The sequence below is a fragment of the Carassius auratus genome, chromosome 34 (genome assembly GCF_003368295.1).
Source record: "Carassius auratus strain Wakin chromosome 34, ASM336829v1, whole genome shotgun sequence".
In the NCBI taxonomy this organism is placed as follows: Eukaryota; Metazoa; Chordata; class Actinopteri; order Cypriniformes; family Cyprinidae; genus Carassius; species Carassius auratus.
In genome coordinates this window covers 5228101-5241084 of record NC_039276.1, presented here as the reverse complement: position 1 = coordinate 5241084, position 12984 = coordinate 5228101, and the positions used below count along the sequence as shown (strand labels likewise).

The 12984-nt window shown below is 35.9% G+C and overlaps 1 protein-coding gene across 3 annotated transcripts in view; it reads right to left on the bottom strand.

The window, feature by feature from the left end:
- LOC113053003 (zinc finger protein 385B-like) overlaps window positions 1-12984 on the bottom strand; it is a 116021-nt gene that overhangs the window by 1336 nt on the left and 101701 nt on the right. For all 3 annotated transcript variants that reach the window (XM_026217583.1, XM_026217582.1, XM_026217584.1), the window contains 4 exons: window positions 6168-6342; window positions 2488-2799; window positions 1033-1217; window positions 668-769 (listed from right to left, as the gene is read on the bottom strand). In XM_026217583.1, coding sequence (XP_026073368.1) covers window positions 668-769; window positions 1033-1217; window positions 2488-2799; window positions 6168-6342 — 774 coding nt within the window. The remainder of the gene's footprint in view (window positions 1-667; window positions 770-1032; window positions 1218-2487; window positions 2800-6167; window positions 6343-12984) is intronic.

The following is a 12984-nucleotide window of genomic DNA, read 5'->3' as shown; positions in this document are numbered from 1 at the left end:
ATTATTATTTATACCTATTTTAACAGTTTACCGATGATAATAATAATAATCATCATAGAATTAATAATTATTGCAGCCATAAATACAATTATTTTTAGTTTAAATATTTTTATATTATAATAACATCAATAATAATAATTGTTTATTATTATAATTATTATTAACTGATAATAGCCACAATAACAATAACTGTAATAATTATTATTTTTTATTATAATAAATTATTATCATTATTATCTTTGTTGTTGTTATGTGTTAAGTATTAAAAGAAGTCTCTAGAGTAAGTCTATGGATAACGGATGTGTAAGTTTGGATAGTTTCGAATGGGAATAAATTCTAAATTATCCACAAATATGGTAAACAGAAAACAAAAAAAAGAAAGAAAAAGAAAATAATTTATGGGTGACATGCCTGTCTGAGCTAGCGATAGGAAAGGGAGGTGGAGTTCAGAGCACTGTCCTACAAACAGTAAGTTGTTTCAAACATATTTTGCATATAATTTGAAAAATGACAAGCGAGCGTTGAGCCCTTGTGAAGCATTAGCATCCCAAAGAGGCATTTATCAGCCTGGAAAGTGCGCAACAAACTCCTCACAGCATTGATACTTGAGATGCGAGTAACACTTGATGAAAGCGCTTGATTATAAAGAGCATAAATAATGCATTACTGCCAGAGAGCCGGAGCTCCGCTGCTGCTTGTTGTAAGGGCTGTATTTGGGTTTGGTGGGTTTGCCTGCCACTCGGTCCTTGTGCCGCCTGCTGGAAATATGCTGTGAAAAAAACAGAAATCATTACCATTGCAATACAACCGAAACATTTGTGGCTAAACTTAACACTGAACCAAATGATCAAAGCCTAAACTGCATAACAGGAAGTACAACTTGCAAATTTGGTGAGATCAAGCCACAGAATCACACTACTACTTATAATGCTTTCATTATTCATCACTGTACGCGTTACGTTTTGTTGTCAGCTGCATAAATAATGCTCATGCCAAATGCAACCAAAGATGCATTCGAACTGAACTGAATACCTGTTTAAGCTGGACTTCTGAGTTGACGTGGACATCACAGATTTCACAATGAAACGTCTTGTTCTGTAAACCTGAGCCTTTGTTAAGTTGCGTGGCCTGAATTTTGAGTTTGGACCCGGGTCTGGGGTATGATTTAATAGGTCCAGCTCCGTTTCGCGCTTCCAGCATTGTTTTGTGCTTTGAACCTGATGGAAAAGACAAAGCAGGATGTTTTCTCTGGCTTCACAAGCGGGGGAAGAAATAAATCTGTTTATTCAATGCAAACTCTAAGGCTCTGGTTGTTAGAAGTTAACTTCTAGCACTGGTTATTTGAATCAACAAAGGCATTAGAGTTTGATTTAACTCCATGAATTATTTTTGAACTGTGCAAAACTTTTATTCTGCAAAGACCAATTAAATTAACAATAAAGATGTTTATAATGTTACAAAAATGTTAAAATTTATTTTATTTCAAATTAATGCTGTTCTTTTGAACTAATCTTTCTACTAATCAGAGAATACATTATAGTTTTTACAAAAATATTAAGCAGGAACTGTTTTCAAAACGAATAATAATAATAAATGTTTCTTGAGCACCAAATTAGCATGCAGTGTGTGACACTGAACACTGGACTTATGATGCTTTGATTTTAAATTGCAATAATATTTCATAATATACATTTGTTTTTCAGTATTTTTGATCAAATACATGCAGCATTGGTGAGCAGAAGAGACTCTTTCCCCTTAGTATAACATACATTCTAGTGTATGTTTCAATAATAGACTTTTGAATGACTTATTCAATGTTATTCAATGATTGCTGTTTATTACTGTCTAGAATTCTTATAGAATTCTTCTTAATGTTCACTTAGTAAAAAATAGTGGGGAAAGTTTTTACTGTATTTTTCTTGCATTTTCTAAATCAACTTGCCAAAATGTTTGGTTGAAATACTATTTCTTCTTATTGAAAAAAATAAGCCTTTTAAGCCATTTCAGAGCAAATATGAAAATATTGAAATATATAGTGAATGTCATCAAAAGCATGAAAAAATATGAAAACTAGTCTGACTGCAGCCCACACATCTGACCATATTTCTCTCAGTGTGTCTGGATTATGTTTCTAAGCATTAAAAAAGACAATTTGTTGCAGATGAAATATTTTAAAGCTGAGCATAACTAGATGAAATGCATATCGACTGCATAAATGTCCTTTTTAATGACTTTTTTATATTTTATTAGTTCCCATGACTTTTCCAGGCTTAGAAATTGTCTTTTGAAAATTCCGCAATATCTCTAGATTTTTCATGACTGTGGGAACCCTGTTTACATTTTCCAGTTCTTCATCCATTATCAATGATGATCCAAGCCCCGGAAGGTCACTCTATGAAACATTTATGATAAAGAAGAACACATAACCCTGGGGAAGCCGTGGGAAAGACATTGCACTGCTGCAGCAGAGGCAGATGTTCGCCACACCTGTGTTGTGTGCCTCCAGCTGTGAGAGGGAGTTGACAGCCACTTTGCACAGCGAACAGTAAAGGAGCTTCTTGGCTTTCTCCTCCTCGGACTCCGCGCTGGGCTCTGACGGGGCCGTTGGCAGCGCTGCTGGTTTGGAGGTGTTCTTCAGGGCTGCCGCATGTCTTGTTGGCTCAGTGGGTGGGCTGGCATGCGCTGGCGCCGTCTTGCAAGGGTTGGACACCAATGCCACTGCAGGCACAGTGGGAGCTGGCACAAAGGCTTGTGGGGAGGCAGGGACTTTGTGCGCAGCCAGTGGCTCTGCACTTTTCTCTGGGAACATGAGAGAGAGAGAAAGAAGCAAGGAAAGAGCAGATCTGACAGTTAGGGGTGAAGGGCTCAGCATGTTGCACATTTTTCAACTCCTTCCTGTTTTTTTTTTCCAGTATTGTGGGTTTGATGTAAGCCCGTTCACTGCAAGTGCTCTAGTTTCTACATCAGATGACTTAGGTGAAGAACCTATGTCTACATTAATAAAGAAATTTGGTCTAGTGTGATTAATAAACCACAAAAAACTGAGACTGAATTAAATATATATAGTCTGTATGCACACATTCTTCAGAGGTTTTTTTTTTTGGGGGGGGGGGGGATAACAAAATAGTGAATTATAAGAATGAAACTCATTCAGTTCACCATGTAATCATGTAATTAGATTTGAGTGAATGCATAGAGTGATAATAATAATAATAACAACAACACTTTTTTAATACATTTTCCAGCTCTATAGTCAACATGAATCATATACTTCTGAGGTTTTTAATGGATATTTTTACAATAAAAAATAATAAAAGCTTGAAGGTTAAATTAGGTAGCACATAATAATAACAATAATAATAGATTATTATTCTAACACTTTTCAAATTAGATGTACTGTATTATTATTATTACAATTTACTGCTCTATAGTCTACATACAACATGTACTTTTGACATTTAATGGTTTTTTTTGTATTTCTTTTTTTTTTATACGAAGCATATTAAAACAGTCAACCATAACCTCAAATGTCTTCCTTCATTTCACCAAAATATAAAGCTTGAGAGTTTAAAAGCATGGTGTAGCAGTAGTGATAATAATAATTATAGTTTAATATCATTACACTTCACAAATTTTATACATACATACATACATACATACATACATACATACATACATACATACATACATACATACATACATACATATATATATATATATATATATATATATATATATATATATATATATATATATATATATATATATATATATATATTATTTTTTTATAGCTTATTTGATTATTATATATATTTTTAGTTCAATCCTCTTTTTTTTCTTAACCAATTTGTGCGGTTGGGTTTGATAAGGCCCTTCACTGCAGGCGAGCGCACTAGTTTCTATGTCAGATGAGTTCGACTTGGTCAGGCTCCCTTCTAACGCTGCAGTGAATGCTCGGGTCCCGCGTGCTGTAATGTGATAGGACATGACCCCTGGATCGCCCAACACCCTTACGCCCTTGTCATTGCGTTACATGCCGCGGGAGGCTCTAAAAGCACTCGATGTCGGATGCCTGTACCCTCCACCCACTCTCTAACAGGCCTCTGAGGGAATACTTCACTGCTTTACATGAATGTCACTCTATGCTCATGCTTTTCTCTCTCTCCCGGAGGACTCAAAGCAGCCAGAACGGTCTAATGTTCCCCCGTACAGTGACATTACACCCGCTGACACTAGCCTGAACCTCTAGGCTGGAACTGCTGCTGCTCTTTTACATTTTTTTCTCTCTATCCAAGTTTGAGTTTATATTTCAAATCTTCCAACGCGTGGTATGTAGACGTGGAGACATATGCCTCGTTGTTCTTGTTCTCAATATTTATGCGGTGAGTCATATAGAACATATTGTAGCTGAATAAGAAAATAGATCAGAGATAATATATCTGGCAAACTTTTCAAAACTAGTAGAAATCACAGGCTTTGTTTCAAAACCTAGTAAGCTTCCTCAATGCTTACAGAGGCAGCTGCCTTCTAAGCCAGTTTGGAACACCCAATATAGGCAGCAACTCTTCATAAAAAAATAAAAATAAAATACATACAAAGACAGAAGCACTCACAAATAGTAGAGCAGTCAATTTTTTATTAGAAGAAACTTTAATTAATAGTTTTGAACTGTTTTATAGGAATATTTATAAGTCTTTCCTGTACCTCAAACATTACAGATTTTGATTCCCAGGAAAAACATATTTTTATTATAAACAGTAAGTTCAGCAAAAGATCAGCGTTTATTTAAAACTGAAATGTTTAAAACAATGTCTTTACTGTCACCTTTCATATTGGTAGTGTATAATTCCAACTATAAAAACTCTCTACCTTATGGAACAAGAGTGTGTCTGTAATGCCTTAAAATACAGCCTACATAGTCAGCTTTCTAGGTTTGGAACAGAGCCACAGTGTTGACAGTTGGCACCTGTTGTTTGGACGTAGATCAAGCAGTGAAATGTTGAAACGACCTTGCTCTATCCTTTCTGAGAAAGTCAGTGAGTGCAGAACATTGCTTGGATCTTAAAAACAACAACAACAACAACAGGGCAATTAGCGTGCGCTTATAATCCATTCCCTGTGCACATACTGTATAATCCAACACACAGAGTTCTGAAACATTAAATAAAGAGGGCTCTTATATAAAACACTGGAGCTAGCAATTTTAATGATTTAGTGCTTGAAGTTTTCCCATGTAAACTAAATCTGACTGCATTGTGTGTTGCCAGGGCTTGGGGAGAGACGGCAACAGCAGCCCCCCTCCCGAGTCTCGGTCCGAGCTCAACGTTGCGTTACTATGACGGTGTGACAGCGAGGACCCATAAGCCATCTGTGAATCAGGCTGACATTCATTTGGCCTGATTTGTGTAAAGACACTGCATATCAATGAGGACCACCACTGCCTAATAAATCACCCAAATCTGTCTCCAGCTAGAGAACGAGCGAATTCGGAAAGAATGCACTGGCTCAGATACGCACCCTGTAGGGCATGTGTCTTGGTTCATCCCGGTCTCGATTCGTAATCAGACACAAGGGCCTGAAATTGAGTGGGTCACAGCGTGAAGCAAAGATCAGATGATTATGTTCTTTGAAATGTAACAAATCGAATTCAGTCAATTCAAAGGCCAAGGAGGAAGAAAAAAAGAGAGGAAAACAACAGCATCCCAGCACGCATCCGCCCTGTTCCAATTCTGTATGCATTTTCCATTATTAAACATTTAAATGCTACACTAAAACAGACAAAAAGATCATGTGCGGGAAACTCAATATGCATGTCATGATGAAACAAGCAAACAGAGCTGTGGGAAAAGTGATCTGTTGTCAGCGTGATAAAGCATATGGCTGATTACTGCCGCAGCAGGGCTGCACCTTACCTCGGCACACGAGCAATGAGCACGGTTTTAAGTTTGACAGATAGCCCGGTCATCCTAAATTGGCTTTTACAAGGAAAAATATGACTACATACAGTACACACAAACGCAAGAACATAGATGGAGCGTAAACAGGGTTTGGGGGGTTAGAGCATTGGAGAGAAAAGCATGGGAGTAAACACACATGGAGAGGGCAGGAGTGGAGAAACAGAACGGGACAGGTGATGTGGAGCAAGAACAAAAAAAGGAGCTATTAACCTGGTTGGTCAGAGCAGCTGGCAGTGACTGTAGTGCAGGAGGAAGTGGTGGTGGTGGTGATTGTCTTAGCACCGCTGTCCTGGGCGGCTGCACTTTTCTGCTTATTTTTCGTGGACTCCTGTGCTTTGAGCTTCTTGGCGTGTTTTGTGCCTTTGTAGTGCGCCTCGGCTTGGCTCTACAAAGGAGAACAAATGAACCATCCAATCAGGCTCATTTCTCACACTAGCATCTACCATCATGGACTGCAATCACACACACACACACACACACACATACAAACCTCAAACTTGCTTTCGATAGCAGGCACTGTTCCAATCAAGGTAACGATTAGATTGAGATGACCGAATTTTCCAGGAGGGGGAATTGATTCTCAATGGAGAAAACTAAATGGGTGTCAATAGCCGGCACTCATTGAGGCCGTTAATGGAGCGTTTACTCATATCCTTAGTTCCGACTGAAGATTTAAAGGGAAAATGACTGCTTCACACTTAAATAGAGTGAGATGGAGCGGGAGAGAGCGCTTATGAGGGATTAGGAGCCCTTTGAATATCTGACTGCTAAGAATTAGGGGCTCAATTTCTCATTATTATGACATCAGAAGTGACAAAGTCCCAAAGGACCTGCAGATGGATTTTCTCTCCAAAAGCTGAAACTCACTAACTGCAAGTTTAAAGGATTTCCGACAGTGTCAGGAAAAGTCTGACAGCACCGCTCATGGATGCTTTTACTGCAGATACTTCAAAGTTTGGGGTATTCTAGATGCTTAAAATAGTGATTTACAAGAATGCGATGGCTTTGTATTAATTTTTGTCCTTCATTTATGAGATAAACATTTAATGCAACGATTTTCATTATAATTAAAGAACTAAGATCCAAGGTAAGGTACATTCTCAATGACCGAGACTAAGAAATATGATTTATAAAAAATAATTTAATTTAAAATCGATCTATTTCATATGCACAGCCAGCGCTCCACACAGAGATCTGATATCAACATCATCCAGTCCATCTGGAATGACATTAAGAATCATAATCAGCACTGGCTGCTGTCAGACCCCTTGTGCAAACAAAAACTCTCTGGATTTTTCAATGAATGGCAAAGGAATGTTTGGAAATATAAACCAAAATTTCCTACTGATTTGACAGAAAATAACTGGCCACAATCTTCCTCAGGGTCCGGTCACCTCTTCTCATTGTGCAGCGTTTTTTGCCACACTTTTTCCTTCCCACAGACTTCCCACTGAGGTGCCTTGATACAGCACTCTGGGAACAGCCTATTCGTTCAGAAATTTCTTTCTGTATCTGACCCTCTCACTTGAGGGTGTCAATGATGGGCTTCTGGTAGTCTTACCCACGATTGCGGTTTTGAGTAATGAACCAGGCTGGGAGTTTTTAAAAGCCTCAGGAATCTTTTGCAGGTGTTTAGAGTTAATTAGTTGATTCAGATGATTAGGTTAATAGCTCGTTTAGTGAACCTTTTCATGATATGCTAATTTTTTTAGATAGAAATTTTGGGTTTTCATGAGCTGTATGCCAAAATCATCAGTATTAAAACAATAAAATACCTGAAATATTTCAGTTGGTGTGCAATGAATCTAAAATATATGAAAGTTAAATTTTTATCATTACATTATGGAAAATAATGAACTTTTATCACAATATGCTAATTTTTTGAGAAGGACCTGTATATATATATATATATATATATATATATATATATATATATATATATATATATATGTTTACAAATACAGAAATAATTTATAAATACATAATTATAAGTACATTTCATTATAATGTTAAAATATACATTAAATACTAAATTAAATACTATATATTATTTATTTCACAATTATTTTTTTTTAAATTAACAAATAAAATGTATTTATTAATTTACCTGAACACACCTTTTTTAAACCTGGATTTGGGGGACTTGACGTTTTATAAGGCCAGTGATTTCAGAACAGTATTGGATGTGCCTCTATTGAAAGAAACATATTAACTTTACTAGTTAATACATATATACATTTGATCAAAACAAACACACAAACAGTCAGACAAAGGAACATCTATAATAAAGCATGCGGCTAACACCATGTCGTAAAAGTGCGGCGAATAAAAAGGGGTCTAAATTATTTAGAATCTTTTTTTTTTCATGACGACAAAATGACAGCAGTTTACTTGTGATCTTGTGAAAGTGTGTTGAACCATCTGACCCAGAGCTGGAAAAACATGAAATATGATAAGATAAAAAAAAAAGAAGAGAAAGCCAACAGCACAGATTGCTTGTTCAAGTGACAGGAATGAGAGTCATTATGAGGAGGCTCCTGAGGACAGCGACAGGACAGAATGATGTGACGACCCGGGGCATTTTGTAGCAGCTCCTGTGACCTGGATTAAGTACACTTGACATTTATAAAATTGACTTTCTCCCAAGCTAAGTGTGTACATCCATTATAATATTCACAAAAACATCTACATTCTGTCTTTATAACATCAAGTGTCTTCCAGCTTAGTTCTAGCAATCACTGGGCCTCATTCATGGAACACGAGTAGCATGAATTTCTTTGCAAATTCTTCTAAACTAAGAATGGGTTTATAAACCTGTTTATGTTTTGTGAATATTCACACATTTCTTCATTGTAATGACTTTATGAATTTCTTCACTGATGAAATAGATAACATCAGAAATACAATAACAAATATAGATTCTACAGCGTTTAATACTTCAGTTTCATCCATTGCACCAAAAGATAGGTTGCAGTGATTTACAACTATAGGACAGGAAGAGCTAAATAAACTTATCACTGTATCTAAACCAACAACATGTTTATTAGATCCTGTACCCACTAAATTACTGAAACCTGTAGCAGAAGAACCGCTTCTCAACATTATTAACTCAACGTTATCTTTAGGTCACATCCCAAAACCATTCAAGCTGGCAGCTATTAAGCCTCTTATTAAGAAACCACAACTAGATCCTAGTGAACTGGCAAATTATCTTCCATTTATCCAGGGGCGATTCTAGGATTTTTTCAACTGGGGGGCACAAGAGGGGCCACGATTAATACAGAGGGGCCAATCTTGTGTTGTTTGAACTGTATATCCAAATCATTTCAAGAGTTCAGTAACCCTTAAAATCAGTAATAAACAGTGATACCCTATTAAGTTTTAATAGCAGTTATTCACTGCTCTAAATCAAAACAATCAAATACAATTTGTATTAACTTTTCACTTTACAAAAGTGAAAGAAAAACTGTAATAAATAAAAGAATCCAATGTATGAATAGTGTACAACTCACAAATAATAATAATAATAGAATTTATTTATAATAGCCTTATATATATATAAAAGCCTTATTTATATAAATGCAGAATAACATTAATAATTCATAGAACTAAATACACAATTAATGAATTAATATAACTAATATAAATTTAATATAATAAATTGTTTTTGTTTATTATCCACATCCCATTCAATTTGCATAGCAGTAGTTGTAGTAAATTTGCATTGATTTATAAACATAATCTACTTATGTCAAGGCTAATTAATCTTGAGCATATTGATTTAAAATATCATATATCCATACTTTGTTAGATAGCTACTTGTTCAAAAAGGTAGCTTTAGTTTAACATGTCAAATATGTGGATCCTATAGAAACAGTTTAGAATAGCTTAATTAGTCCAGTGTTATTTTAGTATTAGTTATTTATTTTGCTATTTAATCATGTATTAAATATTTATGAATGATTTTTTTTATTTGAGAATGTTTCTGGATGTCATCAAATGACGTTTTGTCAATAACTTCTGTGAAAACACAGTAGCCTACACGCCGAATTTGAGACTCATTTTATTTACTTTGATCGACACAAAATTCAATAAAATTACAATATATTGTATAGCAAGTAAACATCAAGTTATAGAAATTACATACAATTCATTTTAGAGAGAGAGCTTTCCAGGGTGCAGACAGCAATCGTGGAGCACCATGGTGATTTAGAACACCAACTGAATTTATGAGAAATCTACAGACGCAAATAGACTAAACGTGTAGTAAAATAAAGAGCTATATGTGTATTTTGGACTTTTTTTTTCACCACAAGTCTGAAAGAAGACGTTATTGAAGACAAACAGCCCCAAATCTAAAAAATGACCAGTAAAAAAACGATGTTTTGGCATGTGTCTCACCCATAGACTGTAAAAAAAAAGAAGTCTCAAGTGTGGAGCGTTAAACATCATACGATTTGTTTCATCACCTCACTTAAGTGAAAAAAGTTGACAATCGACTGCATGATTCAATAATGACTTTATTAGAACTGCAATTATACTTTTTTTAAACTATTGCTTTAAATTGCGTTGTTGCCTATATTGGTGCATTCAGCCTAGAAGCATAGTAAATATAAAGATTAGCATCTTGGTCTGCTCTATGAGATAACATTGTCAACGAACCTGGTATAACAACGAAAGACGTTAAAGCTAGTACCAAACACTTCTTGCACTGCAACAACTCGCTAATCCAAAAACATAAGCTATATAAAATAGATAAACTTATCGTGTGCTTTATTTCGTTGGAAAACAGCAGCTCGTTATTCTTGGTCCTTGTTGAGAAGCATCGCGAGTTATTTACTAAACTGAAAGATTATGATTTGAATTTGTGAGTGACAGACAAGTAGAAGGGTGGGGGCACACTGGGGAGCCAATCAGTTTTCAGGAGGGGCCAGTGGCCCCATGGCCCCTCCCCTGGCTACGCCATTGCATTTATCTCTAAAATTTTAGAAAAAGTTTTGTCTGCTCAACTGAGCTCCTTCCAGCAAAAAAATGACCTTTATGAAGAATTTCAGGTCTCAGGCCCCAACATAGCACAGAAACTGCACTTGTTAAAATTACAAATGACTTGCTTCTTGCGTCAGATCAAGGCCGCATCTCATTGCTTGTTTTACTTGATCTTAGTGCTGCGTTCGACACGAGAGATCATGACATACTCATAGATCGATTACAAAACTATAAAGGTATTCAATGGCAGGCTCTAAGATGGTTTAGGTCCTACCTGTCCGATCGCTACCATTTTGTTTATTTAAATGGGGAGTCATCTCATTTATCACCAGTAAAATATGAAGTGCCATAAGGATCTGTCCTAGGTCCTCTTCTATTTTCAATATTCATTTTGCCCCTTGGTAATATTATTAGAAAATAAGGGATTAGTTTCCACGGTTATGCTGATGATACTCAACTACTGTATATATATCAACTTGACCAGATGAAACTTTTAAATTATCTAAGCTAACAGAGTGTGTTAAAAAATTTTAAAGATTGGATGACCAATAATTTTCTCTTATTAAATTTGGATAAGACAGAGATATTACTTATTGGACCAAAAAACAGTACACAGAATCTAGTATACTATAGTTTGCAACTTAATGGATGTACTGTTACTTCCTCTACAGTCAAAAATCTGGGTGTTATATTAGACATCAACTTGTCTTTTGAAAACCATATTTCCCCTTACCAAAGGAAAATATATTTACCAATATAACATTTTCCCTTTTTATTTTCTAATATTTTATATATTTGAATACATTTAAAAATACATTGATGATACATGTATTATATAATATAGTGCAAAATATACAAATGATTGCCGCTTTCAATATATTGCAATATATTGGAAAAAAGAAATATATATAAGAATATATGCCTACTATATTACATGATATTTTCCAATATACTGCAATATATTTTTGTTTCATAAGGGTCCCATGTTACAAAAACAGCATTCTTCCATCTTAGAAACATTGCCAAGCTACGAAATAAGTTACCTGTTTCTGATGCAGAAAAGCTAGTTCATGCATTCATGAGCTCTAGACTTGACTATTGTAATGCACTTCTAGTTGGTTTTCCTACTTCTTCAATAAACACCGCCATTGGCTAGCGGACCCCCACCTGCTGTTAGCATTCCATTGACTCCCATTCATTTTGGCGTCAATTTGACAGCAAATAACTTTCCATCTGAGGCGTTTAAAGACTCCATTTGTCCATTCATTATTTCTAAAGAAACACGAAAATGTATAAAAGGCCCCATTACCTTGTATCTTACGTTGTGGCCCGGTAAAAGCAAATTTTGTAAAAATAGGCTAACGATTGCATCATAACCTGTGACTCTGTCGCACAGTAGAGAAATTAGCATATGGACAGGAGGAGAAGCTCGCAAGCAATCTTTTACTGTCTATGAGGCTATCGGGGGGAGGTGAAGGCATGAAGTCAAGGGAGAAGCCCATAGAGAGTCCATAAAAGCAACGGGACAAAATTATTCAACAATGTCTGCAAGATTCGGTGGGTGATTCAGATTTCTCTTGGCACAGCGATTAGAAGACTTACAATTGTCAGACAGGTTGCTCACATGACATCTACTGTCATCAAGCTCAGTTTGAGTCTGCACAGTATACTCAACTCCCAGGAAGTGCGTGCTTCATTCCACACTCCTTCTTAGCATCATCACAACACGCAATTGTTATTGGTTTGGTAGTGCAGGTCCTACAACCTGTACCTTTAAAGTCCAACTGAAATCAAAATTGACCATATTTACTTTGTTTGCCTAAATTGATCATTTTGTGGTGAACAATTCATCCATGCAAGTCAATCCACACACACACACACACAAAAAATTGGCTTCGTAATCTTTAATCAAAATCTGAAAATGCCCCTCCCCTCTGCATTGGAGGACCTTCCCTGATGACGTAGGTTTGACGGTTTGGGTGTCTGCTTAGCATCCGTAACACTCACAAAACACTTATCCCATTCCCTAACATTCCCTCGT